General features: G+C 35.9%; 1 protein-coding gene across 2 annotated transcripts; it reads right to left on the bottom strand.

Moving 5' to 3' along the window:
- Window positions 1-237: 237 nt before the first annotated feature.
- On the bottom strand, window positions 238-27,619 carry LOC123528976 (ankyrin repeat and sterile alpha motif domain-containing protein 1B-like). Of its 2 annotated transcripts, XM_053521494.1 has the most exons (11): window positions 27,538-27,616; window positions 18,596-18,869; window positions 17,283-17,410; window positions 16,356-16,451; window positions 15,265-15,363; window positions 12,115-12,213; window positions 10,920-11,048; window positions 10,387-10,485; window positions 9,581-9,679; window positions 8,617-8,790; window positions 238-7,757 (listed from the first exon to the last, which is right to left on the bottom strand). In XM_053521494.1, the coding sequence occupies exons 3-11, from the start codon at window positions 17,400-17,402 to the stop codon at window positions 6,984-6,986; spliced, it is 1,689 nt and encodes a 562-aa protein (XP_053377469.1). In that variant the 5' UTR covers window positions 17,403-17,410; window positions 18,596-18,869; window positions 27,538-27,616; the 3' UTR covers window positions 238-6,983. The 2 variants fall into 2 exon arrangements, with proteins under 2 accessions (XP_053377469.1, XP_045165033.2); XM_045309098.2 differs by lacking the exon at window positions 18,596-18,869 and having other exon boundaries at window positions 27,538-27,619.

Here is a 27,619-nt window from a genome sequence, read left to right as displayed (position 1 = left end):
GCTTTTCAAGAAGATTTTTTTCGAAATTGTTGACGCATGACTGACGATGCACGACTGACGACAGACATCAAGCGGTCACAATAGCTCACCTTGTCACTTTGTGACAGGTGAGGTAAAAATATAGTTATTATCATCAACTTTTACCATGATTATATATGCAGGTTAAATCCATGGTACAGTACTAGGCCCATTTTCATTTACATTCTGAATATGACATAAAGACACAAACACATGACATTATGGCAACCTGTTTTATTACATAGACACATTGTGATTTTGGAGAAATTTCACAATTTGTTTGAGTTATATTTGTGCCAAGTTACAATTTCTACCTGTTCATGTGGAAATTTCTCAGCTGCAAATCTCAACTATAAAGTTTAAGTATTGTAAAATCTTTAATTTCATGTGAATGGAATTTTGTGATTTTGGTCAAAATGGCTGTTTTATTCAGATACAAATTGGTGAATTTTGATCTTTTAACAAAAAATGAATGGAAATTTTACTACTTCATTGGTGTTGAATTTCTTAGATTGACTAAACCATAAACTCCCCATGGAAATTCATGATTTCACTGTATAGCTCATAGAAAGCAGAAAATGTCACACAAAACCTATGTACAAAAATACCTCTACTGATGTTTATTTATCAGGAAAGTATTTTCACATAATTATATCATTTATTATATATGTTTATTTCATATTGCACTTATCATAAAAATAATATAAAACGTATCTTAACATTCAAATCTGACACCAGACTTAAAGTTCAGATGCAAACAGAATAAATATTTCAAAACTGAAATTAATTAAAACAGAAATAGTGTCTTAAACAGCAAGTGTTGCTGGAGGACAGCAATGTTTCGATTATTTGAGCTGCACCATAAGAAAACCAACATAGTGCATTTGCAAACAGCATGGATCCAGACCAGCCTGCACATCCGTGCAGTCTGGTCAGGATCCATGCTATTCGCTTTCAAAGCCTAGTCTGGATCCATGCTGATCGCAAATGCACTATGTTGGTTTTCTCATGGTGCGGCTCAATTAAAAGCCTTGACATTATAAAGTTATAATCATGAAAACATAGATATAAACAAGAACAAACTGGCAACAATTCTGAATCATTGAATTTTCCTCTCTTATGGTGCTTCAGGCCAAAACAGATTACACACACACACACACACACACACAAAATTGCTTAGTCAAACAAGAGCTATCCATAAGGCACCAGGCTTGACTCTTCTACTTCTTCTATGTCAAATATGGGCAATAACTTGGCAAGAGTTATATAAATGAGTTATTTCATTACAATACATAACACATTTAAATTTCACTATGGCAATGTTAACAACTTAATTGCAAAACTTCAACCAGATTTACTAAGTCTAAAATGGGCATTAATTTGAATAAAATTCCAATGACTTGGGAAGGCTTGTGTAAAGTTTCAATTCATTACATGCATTGATTACTGAGATAGTAAGCTGTCCACTAAACTTTAACCAAGATGAGATGCTGACAACAATGCCAACACCCAGACGAGTAAAATAGCTCTTACTCTTCTCCAAACAGTCTATCTTAAATGAGGCACAACTCTATCAAAAAGCAAGGAGTGATGGAACATGGGCACTGCACCATGATGAACAAGTGTGTGGGATTTCAATCAATTTCCACAAATGGTAACGAGATACCAGCCTACATACAAAACTTAACAAATCTAAATGCCGACGTTGATGCTAAAATTGATATTAAGATTTTGAACAAGAGCTCTGTATAATATGCCAATTCGCAAGCAGAATGGGACAATGCTTTAACAAGAGGGCCATGATGGCCCTATATCGCTCACCTGTTATCATTGCACTTGAGAACAAGAAGGTCCTCAGAAAAAATACAGGAACAACAAAGGGAAGAAATTTAGCCAAAAAGAAAAAAATTCTTACAAGGTATAGATATGTCAAAATACACCTAAAAATTGGAGGTACCATCCATGTTGTACCACAGAAAAGTGGTCTCGGGTTTTCCCTACGGCCAATAATATAAAAGTTACTAAAAATAAGCTATTTATAGTAACGTAAAAGGGAAGTAATTAAAAAAAAAAAAATATTGTAAGTGAACAAAAGAAGGATCTGCCAAATAAATCTGTTGACATAAATGAAATTTCAGATCAGTATCTTCATAAGTTACGAAGATATACCCATCTTAATTTGAAATAAAGGGAGGTAATTTGATATAAAATCAGTCCATAGTTATCTACCTTGATTGTCTCAGTCCAACTAATAACAATAATGAAATTTCAAATAAGTCCTATAAGTACTTACTGATATAAATCCATTTTGATTACAATCAGGGGAGGTAATCAGATATAAAATAACTCTGGAACCTACGATTGGATCTGATTTGTCATGGAATCCAAGATTTATTGTTGTTGAAGATACTTTGGAAGTTTGTATCAAATAAAACCATAATTGAAGTCTCTATATGGCTGCAAAAGCAAAAATAGCCAATTTTGGACCTTTAAGGGGCCATAACTCTGGAACCCATGATGTAATTTGGCCAGTTGAAGAAAGGAACCAAGAACTTGTGGTGATACAAGTTGTGTGTAAGTTTGGTTAAAATCAACTCATAAATGAAGCTGCTACTATGCAGACAAGGTCAAAATAGCTAATTTTGGCCCTTTCAGGGGCCATAACTCTGGAACCCATAATGGGATCTGGCAAGTTCAAGAAAGGAACCAAGATCTTATGGTGACACAAGTTTTGTGCAAGTTTAATTAAATTCAAATCATAAATGAAGCTGCTATTGTGCAGACAAGGTCAAAATAGCTAATTCTGACCCTTTCAGGGGCCATAACTCTGGAACCCATGATGGAATCTGGCCAGTTCAAGAAAGGAACCAAGACTTTATGGTGATACAAGTTGTGTGCAAGTTTGGTAAAAATCAAATCATAAATAAAGCTGCTATTGTGCAGACAAGGTCAAAATAGCTAATTTTGGCCCTTTCAGGCCCATAACTCTGGAACCCATAATGGGATCTGGCCAGTTCAAGAAAGGAACCGAGATCTTATGGTGATACAAGTTGTGTGCAAGTTTGGTTAAAATAAAATCATAAATGAAACCACTATCGTGCAGACAAGAAATTGTTGACGGACGCACGGACGGACTGACGACGGACGAAGGGTGATCACAAAAGCTCACCTTGTCACTATGTGACAGGTGAGCTAAAAACAGTAAGGATCCCCCTTATGATGTGCTAAGTCATGTAAAGTATGAAACATTTAACAATTATATGTCTGACTAAAGAGCATTTCCAGAAATTAAGTCAGGTCTCTGTGACCTTGACCTTTCAGCCACTAACACCAGAATCAATAGGACCGGTATCTTCCACTAGAAGTACTTAATCATTGCATTAAGTCTGAAAGCTGCAGCTGCAACTCTTTATGACTGAAAGTGTTTGAAAGCAAACTGACATGTCTGTTGCAAAACATCAATCACAAGCTAACATATTTTGTGGTAAATTATAAATCAAAGCTATTATTTATATGAGATTAGTAAATATTTAACTTTAGACTGTATCTCAGTTTACAAGTTATGCAACGTAAGAGATATAACATGATATATGTGGGTTACAAGTTTAGGTTAACAGAACTGTATAAAAAAAGTCAAAATTTTCCAGTCGATTCAATTGGACTGAATCTATCTAATTGAAACTGCTGGTAAAATATCTCATGCATATAAAACCAAATATTTACATCAGATTATAAATGAATATGCTGATACGCATAAAATGAAAAGCAAACATTCTAATCATTCAAATATCCTTATTTTATACAAGATAATTTACATGTAGTTCCTTCAGACTGTATAATGATGAGTATTCCATTTCCTGTACTCGATCAATAACACGTTTCAATTCAGTACAAGTATAAAGCTTGATTTAATACCTTGAATACTATCTAAAATGAGATGCTTGCATATCAGATAACATTACATTATCTTGTCACAATCCAATAAAGGCAAGTTTAATCAGACGTCTGTTCTATGTACTGGGGACCACCTGATCATTATAGATATGCACTCACTGCACCAATCTAAAAACAAAAATGGCTGCAAAAAAGCAGTGCTTTCATCTGCACTGTATTTCCTGAAATGTATCCTATATAAGAGTTCACTGAAGTGAGTAATGTATAAAGTAATGCATAATGGACTTTTGAAACAATATTAACAATAAATCCTGAAAAATAGCTGTCTTATTCATTTTGACTATTAAAAATGGCTATCTTGAAGTCATATTACACTTCCACATGGCATTACAAACATTTGCTTTTAATTATTTATTGAAATTTTGCACCAAATATGCAGAAGATTTTAAGATGATAAAACAAAAACTATCTCCTTTGAATGTCAATATATCAGAATGAAATAGAAGATGACAAAATACAAACAAGAGCTGTCACAGGAGACAGCAAGCTCGACTATTTTGATGCTGGATAGTGAAACTGGGCAAATCTGAGGAAGCTGGAGCTGTCACTTGAGTGTTTAATGACTCCAATAAGAATGAACATATTGGATAATAGCTTGAGTCTGTGTCAAAAGTATTAAGTAATAAGAGAGGTAAAGAACATTAAATAAGTATAATTCTAAGCAAAAAGGGGGATAATTCATGAAATATTGGTGCAAGAGCGATTTTTGCACCTTGTGTCATATGATGTGGGTGATGATGTGGGAGATGTGGAATAACAACTTCAAGTTTGAATCAAATCCATTTAGTAATAACTGAGATATAGTGAAAATGCATCACAATTAACCTGAAAGTCTAAGTAAAAGAGGGGCATAATGCATGAAATATTGGTACCAGAGTTATGGACCTTGTGTCATATGATGTGGGTGATAAGGTGGAACAGCTATTTGAAGTTTGAATCAAATCCACTTAGTAATAACTGAGATACAGTGAAAGTGCATCAAAACTTTAACCTGAAATTCTAAGTAATTTTTTTTTTGTTTGTTTTGGGTTTAACGCCGTTTTTCAACAGTATTTCAGTCATGTAACGGCGGGCAGTTAACCTAACCAGTGTTCCTGGATTCTGTACCAGTACAAACCTGTTCTCCGCAAGTAACTGCCAACTTCCCCACATGAATCAGAGGTGGAGGACTAATGATTTCAGACACAATGTCATTTATCAAATAGTCACAGAGAACATGCGCCCCGTCCCAGGATCGAACTCGCGACCCCGCGATCCGTAGACTAACGCTCTTACCTACTGAGCTAAGCGGGCGGGCTGAAATTTTAAGTAAAAAGGGGAGATAATTCATCAAATATTGGTGCAAGAGTTATGGCTCTTGAGTCATATGATGCGAGTGATGGTGTTGAATAACTATTTTAAGTTTGAATCAAATCTATTTAGTAATAACTGAGATAAGAGTGAAAGTACATGAAAACTTTAACCTGAAATTCTAAGTAAAATGGGGAGATAATTTATGAAATATTGGCATGAGAGTTATGGACCTTGTGCCATATGTTAAAAGGGTGATGAGGAATAACTATTTTAAGTTTGAAACAAATCCATGAAGTAATTACAGAGATAAAGTGAAAGTGCAGCAAAACTTTAACCAAAGTGCAGACACGGACGCCGATGCCGGGTCGAGTAGGACAGCTCTCCATACTTCATATAGTCAAGCTAAATAAGAACTTTGGAATAATGCCTAATCCATTCAAAGGTCAATTACATAATAAATTATATGTTACAAAACAATTCAGACTTTGCTTGATAAGTTATATCATTATACCTAATTTTCAATGCCAATGTCGATAACAAATATTTGTACTATTTCTAGAGTAAAATACTGCCTTTATTGGTCTATTTTAAACTCAGAACCGGCCAGCTTTTACCATTAGAGATACCGCGATATTTTTTCCATTACAAAGTGATGTGATGATATGCTAGTCTTAAATGGAACTGGCTGATTTCTTTATCCAAACAGTTTCTCAATTACTTCAAATGTGTACATGAAAATTCCTGCTAATTTTTGTAATAAAAACAGGTAGCACATTGCTTTAGTGAAACAGTTAATACTGTCAACATTCAGAGAAATACTTTTTGTTGTATGAATGTTTAATTTTTACCCTGAAATATTTGGTATTTCCTCAAATGAGATAACATTTTGATTAATTAGATAACCTAGATAAACAACAAGAGCTGTCAGTGGACAGCACGCTCGACTATTCTCAGTGCTTGATAGTGTAATATAAGCTATGAGTAAAACTTTAACATTACAATAAGCATATTCTAAGTCAAAAAGGGGCCATAATTCAGTCAAAATGCTTGATACAGTTGTCCGCTCCTTTTTACAGACTGGGGTCATGATGGTAAACAAGTATGCAAAATATGAAAGCAATATCTCAATGAACTTTGAAAATATTTGGGGTGGTACGCGAACTTTAACATTACAATAATACAATAAGCATATTCTAAGTCGAAAAGGGGCCATAATTCTGTCAAAATGCTTGATAGAGTTGTCTGCTCCTGTTTACAGACTGGGGTCATGATGGTAAACAAGTATGCAAAATATGAAAGCAATATCTCAATGGACTTTGAAAATATTTGGGGCGGTACGCAAACTTCAACATTTGTGCGACGCTGATGCCGGGGCGAGTAGGATAGCTCCCCTTCGAATAGTCGTGCTAAAAATTGAATTCTAAATGATAGATCCACAGCCTTCAGTTGCAGCCAGACAGACACATCAAACATGCTTATGACTCTCATATCCATTTGATACAAAAAAGAAAACATTAAAGTGAAAATATAATCTTAGCTGAACATTTAAGCTACTCAATAAAAGCAAACTTTATTTATCACCTTTAGAATACTTTATGCATATATTTCCACTTGTAATAAATCTTTTTTCTTCCTCTTTCATTCTTTGTTACACAAAAGTATTGGCTTATAATAAACGCAAAAGCAATTTAGTTTTCTTTTATTATTGTAAGATTTCATCAACTGTCATGGGATATATTGTGACTTTCCGGTGTGATATTATCTTCAGTTCCTTCTGCTGTATTAATTTCACTCATTTCACTATTACCAACATTCCCATGAGAGTCTGACTCTCTATTAGTATCTATATTGTCCTTAAATTTGGCATTATCCCCCTTTTCCACTGTAAGAGCAGTATTGATTTCATCAGTTTCAGAATTAAGTGTTAAAGCTTCATTCTTTGATTCATTCTGGGAACCAATGCCCTCTTTATTTTCACTTGCACAAACTTCAGTTGTTTCCTCCTCATCAAGTTCACTGCTAATCTTGTCAGAGTCTCCAATGTCATCTATAACTTCATTATTTTCAGGCTGTCCTTCAGTATCACATATCTTGACATCGAAGCTTTCTTCTGGTAGCCCACTGCTTTCAGCTGGATCCTCTGGAGGTGGAACAATGTTGCCATCTATGTACAAGTTAACTTCATTTGATTCTGTTTCAACTTGGATACTTCCATCACTACAAACAATGTTTTTTGTGTCTTCAATAGAGTCTAAATCTTTTGCACCTTCTTCAATATCTGAACTTTCCTTGGACTGTTCTTCAAGCTTAACCTCTTCACCAGATTTCTTTACATCTTTGTCCTTAATAACATCAGTACCAGTTCTCTTAGCCAGTTCATTCCTGTATTTTTGTGAAGTCATAGCAGCAAGTCGTGATTTCTTTTCAATTATCAGATTTTTCACATTGATAGAACTTGAAGGCTTCCAATCTTTTGGCAAGAAGGACTGTGACTGCAATAAATAAATATAAATACATGTACTTTATTCTATTTTTTGTCAACAATTTTGATAGAAAGTCATAAAACAAATCATTTCTGCATAATTACTTTGAAAACTTGCTTGCAAAATCAGAGGAGGAGAATTTCATAATGGAGCCAGCAGTTTATAAGGAGATTTAACTTAAAAGATTTATCTACTTTTCAGTGTCCTGAAATCTGTACCAGTACTATCATGCTCTCTGAACGTAAATTCCAACTTCTCCACATGAATCAGAGATGAAGGACAAAATGAGCCACGCCATGAGAAAACCAACATGGTGCATTTGCAACCAGCATGGATCCATGGTCAGGATCCACGCTGTTTGCGAACGGTTTCTCTAATTGCAATAGGCTTTGAAAGCGAACAGCATGGATCCTGACAAGACAGGCTGGTCTGGATCCATGCTGGTCGCAAATGCACTATGTTGGTTTCCTCATGGCGCGGTTCAAATGGCTTCAGGTGCAAAGTCTTTTATCAAGTCATCATGGAGAACTTACAACCTCACCACTGGATCAAACTTGCAACTCTGCGCTACTGAGAGTAAGTTTGCTTGCTATACTTTCAGACAGAGTAATCTGAAACTCCATAAATTATTCCATGATTTCAAACATACAAAAACACTCTGAAATGATGAAATTAAAAAAAAAGTCTGTGAGGCGGTTAGATCGACTGCTGTTCAAAATGTACTTCCTCACATAATCTGATATTCCAACAGAAACATCAGAAACATGGAAAGTCTGCAGTATGTGACAACTTCTGAAAAAAGTACATGTCAGCATGAAGTCTGCATAGTTAAGTTTGATGTATAAATACTTTTTTTAAAAAGGGTTACCTTAAAATTGGCATCACATTTTGGTTTAAATGGTTCTTCAGGTTTACACAGTTGTCTAGCTGGCCTAATGACTGGTTGTTTAACTCTGTTTAGTTCTTTCTGTATATCTATTGCTGTTGCTATAAACTGTCGAATCTCGTCAGTCTGTGCCCTGTCTGCAGCAGTTTCTCCCCTCTGCAAAGAGGAGCAAGTAAAGATTTGTGGCATGAAACTGTTTTGAAACTACATAAATTGTTTTGAAATTACAGATTTTTTTTTTGAAATTACAGGAATTCAAATAAAATATGTAGAGACAAAACACACATCAATTCAATGTGCAAATTCTTAAAGATTACATTGTTAGTTAGGGTCCAGTATACTTTTAAGAATACCTTATTTATCAATAATAGGGTGTACTATTGTTAAAATTACACCTGGACGTACAAAATGTAGGACAATAATATATATTTTCACCCATAAATGTGGGCAGATTCTTTTTAATTTCAGTACCGTTAGTCCGCTCACTTCTACGGGTATATCTGCCCACTTTTATGGTGTTTACGGAATGAATCTAGATCAAATGTATATCTACCCACTTGGGATCTTAAGGAAAATGTATACGACAGTGGAAAAAGGGGAATAACTTTTTTAAAAATCCAAAACAGAGCTGGAACTCATTCAATGCATGTCAGGTCATCAGAGTGGACATTTCATTCATTGCCATTAGTGGGTACTGAGATATCAGCTTACATACAAATTCTTAACCAAAATTTGCTAAGTTGACAAAGGGGATACTTTGCGTGGACAAACTTATTGACATACTGATTGACAGACCGACAGCAGCTTTAAACAATACGTCTCTCCCACTATATGTGAGCTGGTGTTGAAGTGATCTTGCTGCCAAGTTCCTTTTTGTAGACTTTTTCATAAAATCAAGTGCCAATACCAATTTTTTTCCTTCAATAACAAGAAACTGTTTACAAACCATATCTCTGATGGTGGGATCAATTCCTGCATCAAGAAGTATATAGACCAGCTCGTCATTTCCCCGGTCTGCAGCCCAGTGAAGGGCACTCCAAAAAGTCTGCAATATACATTACACAGAATCTAACTATTAAATCACTGATATTTTCAATGCCATCTGTACAAATACAATTTTTTAATTTGGACTTTTTGTTTGATAAAGCAATATAATTTGATAATTCTATATTTTCTGATTCTTATTGTCTCTTGGTTTTAAGTCATACATGTATCATTCAGCAAACTTTCCAAATTTTAATTGTGAAAGAAAAATTAAATGCCTGTAATGAAATTGTTTCTTGCACAAGCATACATCCGAGTAGATCCATCTATTTGTACAACAGCTGGAAGGCTTCTTCACATTAATATATCATACAATCAAGCTGGTTAATGAACCCACAGTGACAGAAGCAACTAATTCAAAGTTAGCTTTATTACATATTACTGATCTGCAGAGGGCCCTTTCATATTTTCTAATTAACAGTATCACATAGTTTCTTAAGATTTAAACATAGTAATAACAAGAGGCCTAAATGGGCTTATGCCACTCATCTGAAAAGGGGCTTTACCTTTTTACCTCAATTAAACCGAGTCTGCTATTATTCTGCTTGGTTGCATTCTTTGCTTCCAAAGGATCTTTTTACAGATTTTCATTAATATCTAACAATTCAGGACTTGCAAAGGAAATTATTCATTTCTTTGTTGTTTTAACTTATCTATCACTTTTGACAATTTAGAACATGTGCACTGGTGAGCTAATAAAAAACTTACAGTTCCAACAGAGTTGAGTTGACAGCCTGCCTCGATAAGAACACTGGCTACATCAGGATGGTTGTGAAATGATGCATACATCAAACCAGTCAAGTCAGCCTGAAACAGGTTAGGCTCACTATAAAATACTCTAAATCATTCAAGACGTTTTCTTCAATTTAAGACATATTTAAAATTCAAACATTTTCATTCATGAATTCAAATTTTTACAACAGTTTACTGGATATGAATGTAATATCTGGTGGTAATATCTGGTGGTCCTGAGGGCTAAAAGAAAACACAATAAACACAGACTTTTGTGGATGCAAGAAAATGAAACACCAGATTTATACAACTCATGAATCATTCTATACATGTACATTTTTAACAAAGAGAAAACATCTAAAACTTGTTAAAGTAAAATTTCTAAGCTCAGTCTTAATTCAAAATCTATGTATGGACCATATGATATGGCAAATATTTCTTAGCAAAAGAATAGTTTCTAAGGTAAATATTTTGGTAACTATTTCTATGGAAGATAAAACAAAAGTTACCTCGCCCCAATCACTGCTCTTGCTATTTATATCACATCCAGCATCAACCAATATCTGAGCTATTTCACCCAACTTCTGGTCATCTGTCTGCTGAGACCGTGCACATTCATGTAATGCTGTACGCTCATCCTGTACAGAAAAAATATTTTTCAATAGTCGTATTATCAAACTTTTTATCTATGAATGTAAAAATGTGCCATCTAAAGAGAGAACGAAATGTAGAATTGTTATTCATATTCAATAAAAGCATAATTTGAAATTTTAAATTGGTACAATGCTTAAACACTGCACGTGTCAATTGCAATGCTTGAAGACATTATTAATTAACCTTAATAGCCTTAGATGGAAATTTCTACATTACTCTTTTAACAAAACATTTTCTTAAAACCCTGCATTGTTTGTCTGTACTCTTCACCATCCAGTATATTAAACGATATGTAGAAATACTTACAGATCAGTAACTGCAGAGTTAATGTAGGGCTAAGGTTTGAGAAAGTATGAGATAATTTCATTTGATGGTCATTTGTTTTGGTTAAGCATAGTTTTTCAACATAATTTCAGTAATGTAGTGGCAGACAGTTAACCTAACTAGTGTTCCTGGTTTCTATACCAGAACTTACCTGTTCCCAAAAGCAACTGCCAACTTCTCCACATTAATTCAAGGTGGTGGAGACAAGATTTCAGTCACAAAGTCTTTAAAAAATTGTCACAGAAAATATACTACTCCTTGCGATCTCTACATCAGAACCCTCCCTACTGAGCTAAGTTTATGACTACAATACATTTCAGGCACATAAAAGCTTAAATACTATAACTAAATCAAACAAGATGAAACAGCCTCGGTAACCTAGTGGTAGAGCGCCCGCTTCGAGTGTGGGAGTCTTGGATTTGATCCCTGGCCGCATCATACCAAAGACGTAAATAATGGTACTAGTATCTTTCTTGCTTGGCGCTCAGCATAAAGAGGTAGTGCTAGGACTGGTTAGCCCGGTGTCATTATAATGTGACTGGGTGGGATATCATGTCACATGTCTATGGCGTGATATTCCAGTGAGGCAGCACTATAAAGTTGGCCATTGTGCTCACTGCTACAGGTAGACACTGTCGTTTATATGACAGAAAAATTGTTGAAAAAGATGTTAAACCCGAACGCACAGACAAACAAGATGAAACTATAATTAACATAATATGATACCTTGTTCTGTATATGGACATCACAGCCATTTTTCAAGAGGACACGAACCACCTCTGGATGACACCAGTATGCTGCATTATGTAGTGCTGTCCATCCATTCTGTTCAATTGAAAGTTTTATGAGCAAGTGCAGATCATTTACTTGTATGAATATTAATCAACTTTATGGCAAGATCAGGTACTTTCTAAAGTTATTAAAATCAAATAGAACTAGCACAAGAAAACAAACTGATCATTTAGAGTCAATACCGGTATAACATTTTTCAACACTATATCAGTTTGATTGTAAACGTCACTTCCCTCTGATCAATTTTCTTCTTGGACGTTTACGAGAAAATTGCAATTTTGATGACATTTTCATGTATAGAAAAAACTCCACAATGTAGACTTTAATAGAATTTTTCATAGTTGTAGATTTACCTTTTTTCAATCAAATGGCCATATATAATGTATAGGTCTGTGTGCTTAATTTTGAACAATTTTACAAATATAAATTATAATCTTTACATTGCTATAATCACTATTCAATAGACATTTTTTTTTAGAATTATTTTACTCCAGAACCTACCTACTGTCAAAATTAACCACAACTAAGATAGCGGTGCTGCCTTTTTAACATTTAACACATGGGATATAATAGATTTCCAGCAACATTTATTCTTCCTGTATAATGAATTCCAGGCATTTTATTCCAGTTTTTCCAGATAGATGTTATGCTGTCATTTCCAATTAATCAAACATGCAGAACTACCTTAACCTTAGAGGGTGCTTAACTTTCTTATTGTTATAAACTTTTTCTATATTTGAGCCACACCATGAGAAAACCAACATATTGCATTTGTGACCAGCATGGATCCAAACCAGCCTGCACATACGCACAGTCTGGTCAGGATCCATGCTGTTCACAAACGGTTTCTCTAATTGCAATAGGCTTTGAAAGTGAACAGCATGACCTGCTTACATGAAAAACTTTCATTAAATTTCTGTTAAAAAAGTGGCAAAATTTTGACAAAATGTAAGTCTGAGTTATGAAACCTGCTCTGTGAGATTACCTGATGATGCGAAAAACTTGTGATGAATCTGAAAGCATTCTGTCATTTTGTTTCCGAGAAACCTGCTTACATGCGATACATTCACAAAATTTCTATTTAAAAATGGTGCATAATTTTGATAAAATAAAAGCTAGACTAACAGTTAAGTAACTTGACCTGTGATGTCAACTGATGATGCATAAAACATGTGTAATCTTTGACACTGACAGCATTTAACCAGCTAGTTTTTGAAAATCCTGTTTATATGTAAAACTTGTAATGCAGATGTGGAAAATGAAATTAAAGCTCCCATATTTGAAACAAGAGGACCATGATGCTCCTGAATCGCTCACCTATCCCCACATGACCCAGTGCTGAACTGAGTATGACGTTGTTATTTCTATTATTTGACATAGTGACCTAGTTTTTGAGCACATGTGACCTAGATATCATCAAGATAAAAAATTCTGACCAATTTTCATGAAGATCCATTCAAAAATATGGCCTCTAGAGAGGTCACAAGGTTTTTCTATTATTTGACCTAATGACCTCGTTTTTGAAGGCACATGACCCACTTTTAAACTTGACCTAGATATCATCAAGGTGAACATTCTCACCAATTTTCATTAAGATCTCGTGAAAAATATGGCCTCTAGAGAGGTCACAAGATTTTTATATTTTTCGACCTACTGACCTAGTTTTTGACCGCACATGACCCAGTTACGAACTTCCCTAGATATCATCAAGCTGAACATTCTCACCAATTTTCATGAAGATCCATTGAGAAATATGGCCTCTAGAGAGGTCACAAGGTTTTTCTATTTTTAGACCTACTGACCTACGTTTTGACCCAATGTGACCCAGTTTCGAACTTGACCTAGATATCATCAAGGTGAACATTCTGACCAATATTCATGAAGATCTCATGAAAAATATGGCCTCTAGAGAGGTCACAAGGTTTTTCTATTTTTAGACCTACTGACCTAGTTTTTGACCGCATGTGACCCAGTTTTGAACAGGACCTAGATATCATCAAGGTAAACATTCTGACCAATTTTCATGAAGATCCATTGAAAAATATGGCCTCTAGAGAGGTCACAAGGTTTTTCTATTTTTAGACCTACTGACCTAGTTTTTGACCGCACATGACCCAGTTTCGAACTTGACCTAGATATCATCAAGGTGAACATTCTGATCAATTTTCATGAAGATCTATTGAGAAATATGGCCTCTAGAGAGGTCACAAGGTTTTTCTATTTTTAGACCTACTGACCTAGTTTTTGACCCCACATGACCCAGTTTCGAACTTGACCTAGATATCATCAAGGTGAACATTCTGACCAATTTTCATGAAGATCCATTGAGAAATATGGCCTCTAGAGTGGTCACAAGGTTTTTCTATTTTTAGACCTAATGACCTAGTTTTTGACCCCACGTGACCCAGTTTCGAACTTGACCTAGATATCATCAAGGTGAACATTCTGACCAATATTCATGAGGATCTCATGAAAAATATGGCCTCTAGAGAGGTCACAAGGTTTTTCTATTTTTAGACCTACTGACCTAGTTTTTGACCCCATGTGACCCAGTTTCGAACTTGACCTAGATATCATCAAGGTGAACGTTCTGACCAATTTTCATGAAGATCTTATGAAATATATGGCCTCTAGAGAGGTCACAAGGTTTTTCTATTTTTAGACCTACTGACCTAGTTTTTGATGGCACGTGACCCAGTTTCGAACTTGACCTAGATATCATCAAGATGAACATTCTGACCAACTTTCATAAAGATCCCACAAAAAATGTGACCTCTAGAGTGGTCACAAGCAAAAGTTTACGGACGAACGCACGGACGGACGCACGGACGATGCGTGATCACAAAAGCTCACCTTGTCACTATGTGACAGGTGAGCTAAAAATAGTCAAATTAAAAACTGAGTAAAGCAAAGCTTTTGAAGACACTTTTTCTGTCATCATTTTGCTGAGTTATGGCACAATTTCAAATTTATGTAAATGTCTCATTATGGAACTAGCCAAAAATGCTAGAAAAAAGTAGTTCCGATGTCAGAAACAAAAATTACCACAAAACTGCTAATGAATCACTGTAAGTATAGACTAACCTTTTCTTGAGCATTTATCTCTGATCCAGCGTCTAAAAGAGTCTGTACAATATCTGCATGCCCTTTCATTGCAGCATGGTGAAGGGGCAGATTCTCCCGCTGTAACATTACAATAAACACCGAGGTAACATTACAAAATCATTGATCAAAAGACATACATGTGTAACCAAATAAAGTTTCTTATCAAAATAGTCATGGAGATCTTGAAATTTACTGTTGTGCAAAAACTCATGCTTCCCTTTCATGAATGAATACAGACATGAAATGGAGGCTTAATATACAATGCAGCTCTTTGTTTGCATTAAACTTCTTGCCTACCTAGTAGGGAAAGACAAGGTTTTTCAGGTAGGAGATTGCTTTATCATTTGCCAAGGGAAAAGATAAGCTATATATGTCAATACTGACATAATACCGTATCAGCAATTTTTAATTTACAACTTCTTTAAAAATGTGATAATAATATTTATGATAGGCAAGAAAAATGATCTAACACGTCTGCCTGAGTAAGGCAAGTGTTTCCCCAACCTTCGAGACAGCATGGATAAAAGACCTTACTAGAATTCGGTTTTCTATTCCACACTGTCAAGTTGTAACACCGTCTGACTACGAAACCAGGGGTCGTGAGTTCGAGCCTCCGCTCCTCTAAAAATTACCAACACTGGGATAAAAGTCCCGTGTATGAGTGCTTTACACCTGGCACTCTAAAGAACCAGGGAAGCTTTTGAAATTGGAGCGTCTTCTGTATCTTGCACTATCCTCCCACTAACATTACTTACAGTCTTCTGGGTTATGGGTTACCGATGTTGGCTATAAATAAGCTCATACACACACACAAACAGACATATATTTCCACAACAGTTGTGATAAAAACATATTCAGAATTGGACCTTGGCCTGAACTTTGCTCTCTTAGTCATAAGTGTAACAAATTATGACTGTATCACCTTTCATATACTGATATATGAACAGACTGTGTAGTGACTGTTATTTGTAAATAGACTGCACCATGACATACGGTATATGAGCAGACTATGCAAGTTTTTACATATTTAAGACATTCTTTTGTTTTTGTTGAAAAGCATGAGTACCTACATTGTCTCTGACATTAACATTACACTTGTGCTGCAGTAACAGCTGGACAATGTCTGGCTTTCCCTGTGATGCTACATGTATTGGACAGCAGTCATTCTGAAACAAGACAAAAATATTGTATAACAGAAGACATTGAAAAGACAGCTTGCTTGACTATTTGGAACTCCTAAGTTGCACAAGGGCCATAACTTGGCAAGACCTATGTAAATGAATTATTTTTATTACAATCTACTACATGCACAAATCAAAATTTAATTATATAGTATAGAAAACAACTTGCATGCGAAACTTCAACTACATTTTCTAAGTCAAAAAAGGACCATAATTGGAATAAATTTCAATAAAGAATTCTCTATCTCTTATATGTAAGTACATTTGATGAAAAGGATGCCTTGTGTGAAATTTTAATTGTTACTGAGCTACAGCTTGACAGTTATTTGCACACATAACTTTAACAGAATTTTCCAAGTATAAAAAGTCCAGTATTTTACAATAAATCTGATAAAGTGATATCTAAGTTATTTATTTCATTAGGTCGGATGACTAGGAAACAGTGTGAAGTTTTTATCCAATACATGCAGCTGTTCCTGAAATACAGCTTGACAGTTGCATGCAAAACTCCTACCAAATTTTCTAAGTTAAAAGAAGGGCCATCATTTGTTTTAAATTCAATCAAGAGTTATCTTACTTGGTTACTTCAGTAAAGTTGATAACTTGGAAGCACTGTGTGAAGTTTCAGTCCAATACTTGTAGTTATTACCGCAATATCGAATTTGCACACAAAACTTTAACTAATGTGTAATGCCAATGGTGACAGCGATGTCGACATCCTGTTGAGTTGAATTCCTATAACTATTCTCCTTAAAGTCAAATTAAAAAACCTAGAAATATTAAGACTGAATGCTTTATATTAAAATTGTTTCTTACAGTGTAGGAGACCCAGTTAACATCTATATCTCCTTCCTCTAGGAAATGTCTTGCCCTCTGAACATGACCAAAACCGCATGCTTCCCAAAATGCCTCTTGCCTTGAAGCTGCTAAACCCATTTCTTAATCTAAAATAAACAAAAACCAACAAAATACTTATTTATATAGGTAAGGTTGTTGCATGTACAAGAACCATATACTTTGAGATATTAACATGGTTAGCCTAATTTGCAGTCCTTACTGAAAAGCAAATATATGGTCTGCAAAATCCTACATTTTCAGGAGAATCAACACTAAAAGCCATTTGTCAAACACATATACTCTCTTCCTAATCATTGCCTGCTATGTTGTTGACTGTTATTGAACAGAAATTGCTTTTAGCCGTTAATAATACGATTCATGTCTTACTCAATATTTCAAACAGTATAATAATAACAGAAATAGGCTCCATGCGAATGGAATTTGTTGTAGTACTCCCCCTGCAGGACGAGTGCAATTTTGACCAAAAATACAATAAATTCAATGATAACAGAGCTGATAAAAAGCCAAAGTATCTTAAAAATGGAAATCAGAAGTTGAATTAGACCTGCTTTTGAGAAAAGTGCATGTCTCCCACAACTGCCTAATAATCTGAATAGTAGTATATGAATCAACCATGCACCAAAACCTCAACTGCCTTATCAGACTTTCAGTGCTTTGATTATTAAAATCAAGTTTCAAGGGCCATAATTTCAAAGTGCCTGGGCCGATCTGACTTGTTATCGAACTTGGCCGAGGACTTATTAGCAAACATATTTTGTTCAAGTTTGGTGAAGATCGGATGATAAATGTTCGACTTTAGAGTGCGGACAAGAATTGTGACAGACACACAGACAAGAGTAAATCAATATGTCTCCCACACCACCGTGTGGTGGGAGACATAATAATAGTTTGCAACTCTAAAAATCTGTCCCATTCCTTTACGGTACCACATTATGACTGCATTAGCTCGACGCTCTATAGTCTTCAAAAGGATTCCGGTACGTACTGTTTTCATCAGACTTTAGAATAGGCACAGCAGAAAAAAATCATTTTCCTTCAGGTAAGCAAGGTGTATCTATGTGACAATAAGTAGGATTTTATGTGGGAATGGGTATTAACTGAACATAGCAATTAATGTTCTAGACACAGAAAGTGTGAAAGAAATTCACAAACCAAATTTATCAGAAGCTGCTCTGAGTCAAGCTCTCGAACATTGACTGTCGATGACCTGCCAGTCTTAGTGCTCATTATTTGATTCTACTCAATCATTTGTTTCATCACCAGCTTTTTACCTTATATAACAACAGGCCAATATTCAGCTTCTTCTGCTCCGCCTTGATAGCCTAGTGGTAGAGCGTCCACTTCGAGTGCAGGAGGTCGTGGGTTCGATCCCTGAGCGCGTCATACCAAAGACGTGAAAAATGGTACCAGTAGCTCCCTTGCTTGGCGCTCAGCAATAAAAGGGAAACTGGCCTCTTCTCTCATACCCTCCTGGTGATGGATTCCATCAGGAATGAGGTGTCAAGAGTGATAAATACAAGTTGTAGAACTTGCTTCACAATCGGCCTAAAATAAATTATGTATAAACTAAATCCTATGAAATTTAGAGGTTCTAGGTAAAATAGTTCTAAAGTTATTGATCGGAAACCATTTTTCATGTTCTGGTCCCTGTGACCTTGACTTTTAATCAAGTGACCCAAAAAGCAATAGGGGTCATCTACTCTCCATGTTTAATCACCCTATGAAGTTTCAACATTTTGGGTCAAGTGGTTCTGAAGTTATTAATCAGAAACGGTTTTCCATGTTCAGGCCCCTGTGACACTGACCTTTGATCTAGTAACCACAAAAATAATAGGGGTCATCTTCTCTGTAAGCCCTATCACCTCATGAAGTTTGAAGGCTGTAGGTCAAATGGTTCTCCAGTTATGTATCGAAAATGAAGTGTGACAGACAGATAGCCCCTGTGACCTTGACTTTTGATGGAGTGACCAAACAAGAGGGCCATGATGGCCCTATATCGCTCACCTGTTATCATTGCACTTGAGGACAAGAAGGTCCTCAGAAAAAATATCTAAGTCCAAAGGACAGGAACAACAAAGGAAAGAAATTAAACCAAAAAGAAAAAAAATTCTTACAAGGTACAGATATGTCAAAATACACCTAAAACTTGGAGGTACCATCCATGTTGTACCACAGAAAAGTGGTCTCGGTTTTTCCCTACGGCCAATAATAAAAAAGTTACTAAAAACAAGCTATTTATAGTAACGTAAAAGGGAAGTAATTAAAAAAAAAAATGATTGTAAGTTAACAAAAAAAGGATCTGCCAAATAAATCTGTTGACAAATGAAATTTCAGATCAGTATCTTCGTTAGTTACAGAGATATACCCATTTTAATTTGAAATAAAGGGAGGTAATTTGACATAAAATCAGTCCATAGTTATCTACCCTGATTGGCTCAGTCCAACTAATGACAATAATGAAATTTCAAATAAGTCCCGTAAGTAATTACTGATCTAAATCCATTTTGATTACAATCAGGGGTGGTAATCAGATATAAAATAACTCTGGAACCTATGAATGGATCTGATTTGTCATGGAATCCAAGATTTATTGTTGTTGAAGATATTTTGGAAGTCTGTATCAAATAAAACCATAAATGAAGTCTCTATATGGCTGCAAAAGCCAAAATAGCCAATTTTGGACCTTTAAGGGGCCATAACTACGGAACCCATAACGGAATCTGGCCAGTTCAAGAAAGGAACCAAGATCTTGTGGTGATACAAGTTTTGTGCAAGTTTGGTTAAAATCAAATCATAAATGAAGCTGCTATGGTGCAGACAAGGTCAAAATAGCTAATTTTGGCCCTTTCAGGGGCCATAACTCTGGAATCCATTATGGGATCTGGCCGGTTCAAGAAAGGAACCGAGATCTTATGGTGACACAAGTTTTGTGCAAGTCTGATTAAATTCAAATCATAAATGAAGCTGCTATTGTGCAGACAAGGTCAAAATAGCTAATTCTGGCCCTTTCAGGGGCCATCACTCTGGAACCTATAACGGAATCTGGCCAGTTCAAGAAAGGAAGCAAGATCATATGGTGTTACAAGTTGTGTGCAAGTTTGGTTAAAATAAAATCATAAATGAAGCTGCTATTGTGCAGACAAGCTCAGAATAGCTAATTCTGGCCCTTTCAGGGGCCATAACTCTGGAACCCATAATGGAATCTGATCAGTTCAAGAAAGGAACCGAGATCTTATAGTGATACAAGTTGTGTGCCAGTTTGGTAAAAATCAAATTATAAATAAAGCTGCTATTGTGCAGACAAGGTCAAAATAGCTAATTTTGGCCCTTTCAGGGGCCATAACTCTGGAACCTGTAATGGGATCTGGCCAGTTCAAGAAAGGAACCGAGATTTCATGGTGATACAAGTTGTGTGCAAGTTTGCTTAAAATAAAATCATAAATGAAACCACTATAGTGCAGACAAGAAATTGTTGCCGCACAGACGCATGAGACAGACGGACTGACGACGGACGAAGGGTGATCACAAAAGCTCACCTTGTCACTATATGACAGGTGAGCTTAAAACAATAGGGGTCATCTACTCTGTAATCCTATCACCCTATGAGTTTAAAGGTTCTAGGTCAAAAGGTTCACAAGTTACTGATAGGAAATAGGGGTCATCTACTCTGCATGTCCAATCACCCTATCAAGTTTCAACATTCAGGGTCAAGTGATTCTAAAGTTATGGATCGTATATGGTTTTCCATGTTCAGGCCCCTGTGACCTTGACCTTTGATGGAGTGACCCCAAAAGCTATAGGGGTCGTCTACTCCAAAAGTCACGTCCAAACTTATTCTGTTTATTTCTGTTAGGAAATCCCCAATGAAAATCCACAGGGAACGTTTTCTGGTACATGTACACAGTACTTGTATAAATGATTACATCTCTGATTATGAATAATGTTGACAATAAAGCATAAACTTGCCTTGCTGACATTTATGAATGTGTATTTTGTGTTCTGTTTCTGCAATTTTGTGTTATCGACAGTCTGTTGTTTATTGAAACCGGTGTCAGGGTAGATATCTCCTTGCACCTGTCACATCATATTTTCGAAGATTTAATTAAGTCTCTTATTTAAAATTATGACTTAAATTCAACCCATTGGAAGTTTCTACATGCATACACAGACGCTTGGTTAGAGGTTACTTAAACCTCTGAATGGTCATAATTATGATGAAATATTTGACGTAGCATGCATATAGACCGAAAATGCCCAGAAAGTAACAAAAAAATGGGTTTTACTGACAGGCCGCAGATCGGACTAGCTTATCTAAGCTAGTCCAAAGAGCTATAAAAATAAATAGATTGGCAACTTTAAAGGCATATAGAGCAAACCTCGCCAAAAAACGTGACAACTGAATGAGATCTTGTTTACCGGAAGTGACGTGTTTCCTTTGATGGTAAGATACGTGTATTTTGTGTCTTAAGATTATTTCACATTAAACTAATATTGTTTTAGAAGCTAACATGTATTTTAAATGTAGTTTTAAAGGTACAAATTGCAACTCCATGCTCGCCGATGTCTCTTGTGACTAAGATAACGCAGATTCACGCTCTGACACAAGATCACACAAGATTACAGCCAGTTGCCATTCTGTGTATTTTATACTTCTTTGGCTAGTCTGATCTGCGGGCTAAGCTAGTCTGATCTGCAAGCTGTTGGTAAAACCCATTATTTTAAGCTAGTCTAATCTGCGGGCTGTCGTTAAAACCCATTATTTTGTTACTTTCTGGGCATTTTCGGTCTATATGCTTGCTTAGTCAAATATTTCATCATAATTATGACCATTCAGAGGTTTAAGTAACCTCTAACCAAGCGTCTGTGATAACATTTATCAACCTATCCTCTATACCCAGACCGTTGCAATTGACCAAGGTTACCTGACCCCCATTAGAAATCTGAACTACTTGATCCCTTATTCCAGCACCCAATACTTTGCTAATTCTTATTTCCCTTGAACCATCCGTCTCTGGAACTCTCTCCCCACATCAGTCAAAGCTAGCCCCAGCCTCAGTTTCTTTACAGAGAGGCTGGCGCATACATGTGATAAGTTCAGAATCCCAAAACTGGAGGTTTGCCGTTTTTCAGCTGGAGTTGGCATCTCAAAACTGGAGTTTTTTTATCGACATAAATTAAGCGCGCGGACACATAACTTAGAGGCAAAATCCAACATTTTTGGCCACACAATATTGTACATAAGTCCACACCAGAAGAAACAATCCTCATAACTCTTGATCTGAATTTTGACAGAGTTATGCCACTTTTAACTTCATTTTTTTGTTTGTTAAAGTTTTAATGTCTAATATCTCTATTACATTCAAAGCTATTGACTATTATGCCCCTTTTACTAGCAAAGCTTTAATTGTCCCTTCTACTGGCAAAGCTTTAATTCAGAGTCAATCACTGAGAAAAGTCGAGCATTCTATCTTACAGAAGCTCCCTCTTGTTCTAACTTTAAACTTTCTTAACAGATTAAATTTGTAGAAACAAAGTCTCAATTTAGGTCTGAAATGAAGGTGAACATGCATTAACATTATTCTACTCGAGGACTTAAAAAACAAGAGCTGTCTCCATAGGATGACACATGCCCCCGATGGCACTTTGAATGAATAGTTATGGCCGATGTTAGAATTTAGGACCTTTGACCTACGGAGATGGGTCTTGCGCGCGACATGTCGTCTTACTGTGTCACACATTCATGCGTAGTTATTTTAAAATCCATGCATGAATGACAAAGATATGGACCGGACACGCCCATCAATGCACTATCCTTTAATGTCTAAGTGTGACCTTGACCTTTGAGCTACGGACCTGGGTCTTGCGCGTGACACGTCGTCTTACTGTGGTACACATTCATGCCAAGTTATTTGAAAATCCATCCTTCGATGACAAAGATATGGACCGGACACGCCCATCAATGCACTATCCTTTAATGTCTAAGTGTGACCTTGACCTTTGAGCTACGGACCTGGGTCTTGCGCGCAACACGTCGTCTTACTCTGGTACACATTCATGCCAAGTTATTTGAAAATCCATCCTTCGATGACAAAGATATGGACCGGACACGCCCATCAATGCACTATCCTTTAATGTCTAAGTGTGACCTTGACCTTTGAGCTACGGACCTGGGTCTTGCGCGCGACACGTCGTCTTACTCTGGTACACATTCATGCCAAGTTATTTGAAAATCCATCCATCGATGACAAAGATATGGACCGGACACGCCCATCAATGCACTATCCTTTAATGTCTAAGTGTGACCTTGACCTTTGAGCTACGGACCTGGGTCTTGCGCGCGACACGTCGTCTTACTCTGGTACACATTCATGCCAAGTTATTTGAAAATCCATCCATCGATGACAAAGATATGGACCGGACACGCCCATCAATGCACTATCCTTTAATGTCTAAGTGTGACCTTGACCTTTGAGCTACGGACCTGGGTCTTGCGCGCGACATGTCGTCTTACTGTGGTACACATTCATGCCAAGTTATTTGAAAATCCATCAATCGATGACAAAGATATGGACCGGACACGAAAATTGCGGACAGACTGACAGACCGACAGACGGTTCAAAAACTATATGCCTCCCTTCGGGGGGCATAAAAATTAAGCTCTATATTGGTCTGAACACAACTCATAAATTATGTAAATTCCTTACCCCACCCACTTTCGTATAAAAATACTGATGATTTTGACATGAAAAATAGAAAACAGATACCGTATGCATCAACATGTATTTTCCCTTACCAAAATAATGTAGACTGATGTTATCAAATAAATGAGTGTGTGTTTTCATCCAATTTTCAATGAAATAAGTCTGATTTAGTAGCAAATTAATTTGGTAAACATTGGAAGAAAATGGCGTAACTCCATAAGGGGAAATAACACTCCTGTTCTAAAAATAGCAGTGGGTTGGTTTTTCCAACAATTATTCATGTGATTTTATTAATTTACCGAGCAAACTTTTTCTTTGAATAATCAAAATTCATTTCAGTTTGGAATTATTTCTTATGACTTGGAGTTTTCTGCTTCAAACTGGTAAAAAATGGAGCTTAAATTAGGCATTGAGAATGAGCAGATATTCGGCCTGTGAGACAGGTGGAAAAGGCCCTGCTTGTCTAATCCCTTATCAAAACGAACAATTAGTAATTCACCTATGAAAAACAACTCTTTCCTCCAGCTACATGTGTATCAAACATGTATAATACACAACAGTCGGTGACACTTTGATTTACTGTGTAAACATGTTTGGCACTCCTCGGTATTATCAACCAAGTCGTAATCTACAGTACCGATTTTTTTCTTTTCTTTTTTTGAAAAGCAGGAGAAATATGGTTTTGGTCGGGAGACGGATGGCAAGGTGAAAAAATCGGGATTTTGACCCTCCCGCGCGGGAGACCACATGTATATGGGCTGGCGGCTGGTGGTCACTATGTAATTTTCCATTCTGTCCTATTTTAACTGTAGCATACTGTCCTTTTATCTTTTACTTTTAATACTGTAATATACTAAATTTCTCTAACAACTGTCTCTGACAGCACCGACCAGTCATAATCGAAAATCGACTGTTGGTTGTAACAATGTAGATGCACCCTAAAATCCACTATACCATAAAGCATTGTATATCATGACTTTTTTGGATTTTTAATGTTTTCGTTTTCCTAACAGTAAAATCCAGATATGAGTAAGGCTTAGAGGGATGACAACTATAAAATATCAGATCATAAAATAAGTCATCTGATAAGCCGAATGAGTAAGGCTACTGCACCTCTAGAATCAGATTCTAGAGGTATGGATCCTAGTCTAAATAATGAGACCTCGGGCAGACCGATTTTACATTTTGATATTTTACGTTGTCTACCTAGAGGTCTCAACCAGAAACAATCAAAACTGTGTTGGAAACTGTGGTCAATTGAAATTACAATTTATCAGTAGTCACGATTTTTCTTTAGCCCTAACTGCTTACCTGTTGTTTTAAATCATAAATAGTAAATAAAAAACATAAGAACAGGACATATTTGTCAAGAATTTCTGTTGTAAAAAATTTAAACCTCTAACGTTTCAATGTCTTCATGTAATGGCGGTCGAAGGCGTGACCAATGAAAACGCTTCGTTTAGTAATGTATTTACCAGTGATCGGCCATTTTCCAATATGTAGTACACTCCTGTTAAACCTTGGCAATTTTTTAACTGCCATAGTTTGAATTTTTCTCAAGAAATCTCGGTAATATATACATCATTGAAAAGGAAAAATTACAGGCTTTCTATGTATGTATTTCTTTTTTTTATCCGTTGCATTATTATAACATAATTCCCGCCCAACGGATTCCATTGGGTGTTACTTACGCAAAGAAGAGGACAGTGCTACCACATTCTTCACCTTTTCTGGTTTGTACTCGGAGGCGGATATCGACAAGTCAAAATAATGTAACGATATTCAACTCTCGAGTACAATTATTTGGACTAGTATGGATCCATACCACTAGACACTTCTAAAAAATTTGGGATGGAGGTTCTCTTGCCTTATTCGTTGTAGTATTTTTTTAAAAGAAGTAAACAAAATCATAAATATAAGGCTGATCACTACCAAATAGAATGTAAGCCTCCGCTGGTCTAGTCACAAGTAGCCCAATATAAATAGTACTGATCTTTTTTCCTTTCCTAGTGCATTTTCTCGGCAGCAACGTGCTTACTTTTACTCTACCGCGTTTCAGTATGTATCACTTTACATTCTATTGAAATCGGCATGTTCCTATCGCATGCTAGGTAAAAATGGCGGCGTAAGAATTTAATGACCAGTAAAGAGAAATTGAAAGAAGCGAAAAGTAGTAAATTCAGCGGGTTGTATTTAACGAACTGTAGTTTTCTTATATAAAAGTTAACATCCCCTTTTCTTTTTGTTTTTCTAAAGTAGCGATCTAGTTCTTTATGGGAATATAAGTCTCTGAAAATCTGATATGCTAGAAAATGTCGAAAAACCGTTATGAAGTAAGTAGATTTTATATGAAATAAAGAACAGCTGGATTTAGTGGTGTTCAGCCTATAATGGGCAATACATGGTATTTTCTGAAACTCCTCGAAAATGATTGGAAATGCAATTAATCTATTTTTTATGATGTAAAACGGTAACAAATGACTGAAAACTGTTAAATTTCTTGTGTTTCTGGAATTTAGATCGAATTTTCGACCAGGTGATTCTATTTTGGTTCGTTTTAGAACCTAGTAGATGTCTTTTCTCGCATTTTTGCACTTCAATTGTCTGTATATTATTGAAATTAGCATGTTTCTGAATGAAAATGACAAACATCGTAACGATTAAATGAATTTTAAATGAAAACTCCACGAATAAGGTAAAAAAAATGAATAACTGCTTGCACAGGGCTAAATTTCGCGTAATTTTGAGGATGGGGGTGGCCTGTAATGAATTGTCATTTCTCTAGATTTTCTCAATATTTTGCACCAAAACTAAGCAGAATCATTGTAAAACAGGTGTACCTTGAGAATGAATGCAAATTCATGGAAAGACTAAATAAAAATTTTCTCTTATAGGCTGATCACTACCAAATAGAATGTAAGCCTCCGCTGGTCTAGTCACAAGTAGCCCAATATAAATAGTACTGATCTTTTTTCCTTTCCTAGTGCATTTTCTCGGCAGCAACGTGCTTACTTTTACTCTACCGCGTTTCAGTATGTATCACTTTACATTCTATTGAAATCGGCATGTTCCTATCGCATGCTAGGTAAAAATGGCGGCGTAAGAATTTAATGACCAGTAAAGAGAAATTGAAAGAAGCGAAAAGTAGTAAATTCAGCGGGTTGTATTTAACGAACTGTAGTTTTCTTATATAAAAGTTAACATCCCCTTTTCTTTTTGTTTTTCTAAAGTAGCGATCTAGTTCTTTATGGGAATATAAGTCTCTGAAAATCTGATATGCTAGAAAATGTCGAAAAACCGTTATGAAGTAAGTAGATTTTATATGAAATAAAGAACAGCTGGATTTAGTGGTGTTCAGCCTATAAGGAGGGTCAATCGAGCTTAATAAGCGTCTAATGACACTGATCAAAATTTCGTTGTATATGTAAATTTACGGCTATAAAGTAAAAAATTGTTTGCTTTTACATATGTTAATATAAGGTTTACATATTTCTTTGCCTTTTAGCACTTACCTTTACTTTCTATTTATCGTTATGATTATTATTAGGTCAAAGCACAGAGCAACTTTTTTCTCCAAACGCCTGTTTATTCAGA

This window comes from Mercenaria mercenaria, chromosome 13 (assembly GCF_021730395.1).
Source record: "Mercenaria mercenaria strain notata chromosome 13, MADL_Memer_1, whole genome shotgun sequence".
Taxonomy (NCBI): domain Eukaryota; kingdom Metazoa; phylum Mollusca; class Bivalvia; order Venerida; family Veneridae; genus Mercenaria; species Mercenaria mercenaria.
Note: the sequence above shows the minus strand (reverse complement) of the source record. Positions and strands in the feature narration are given on the sequence as shown.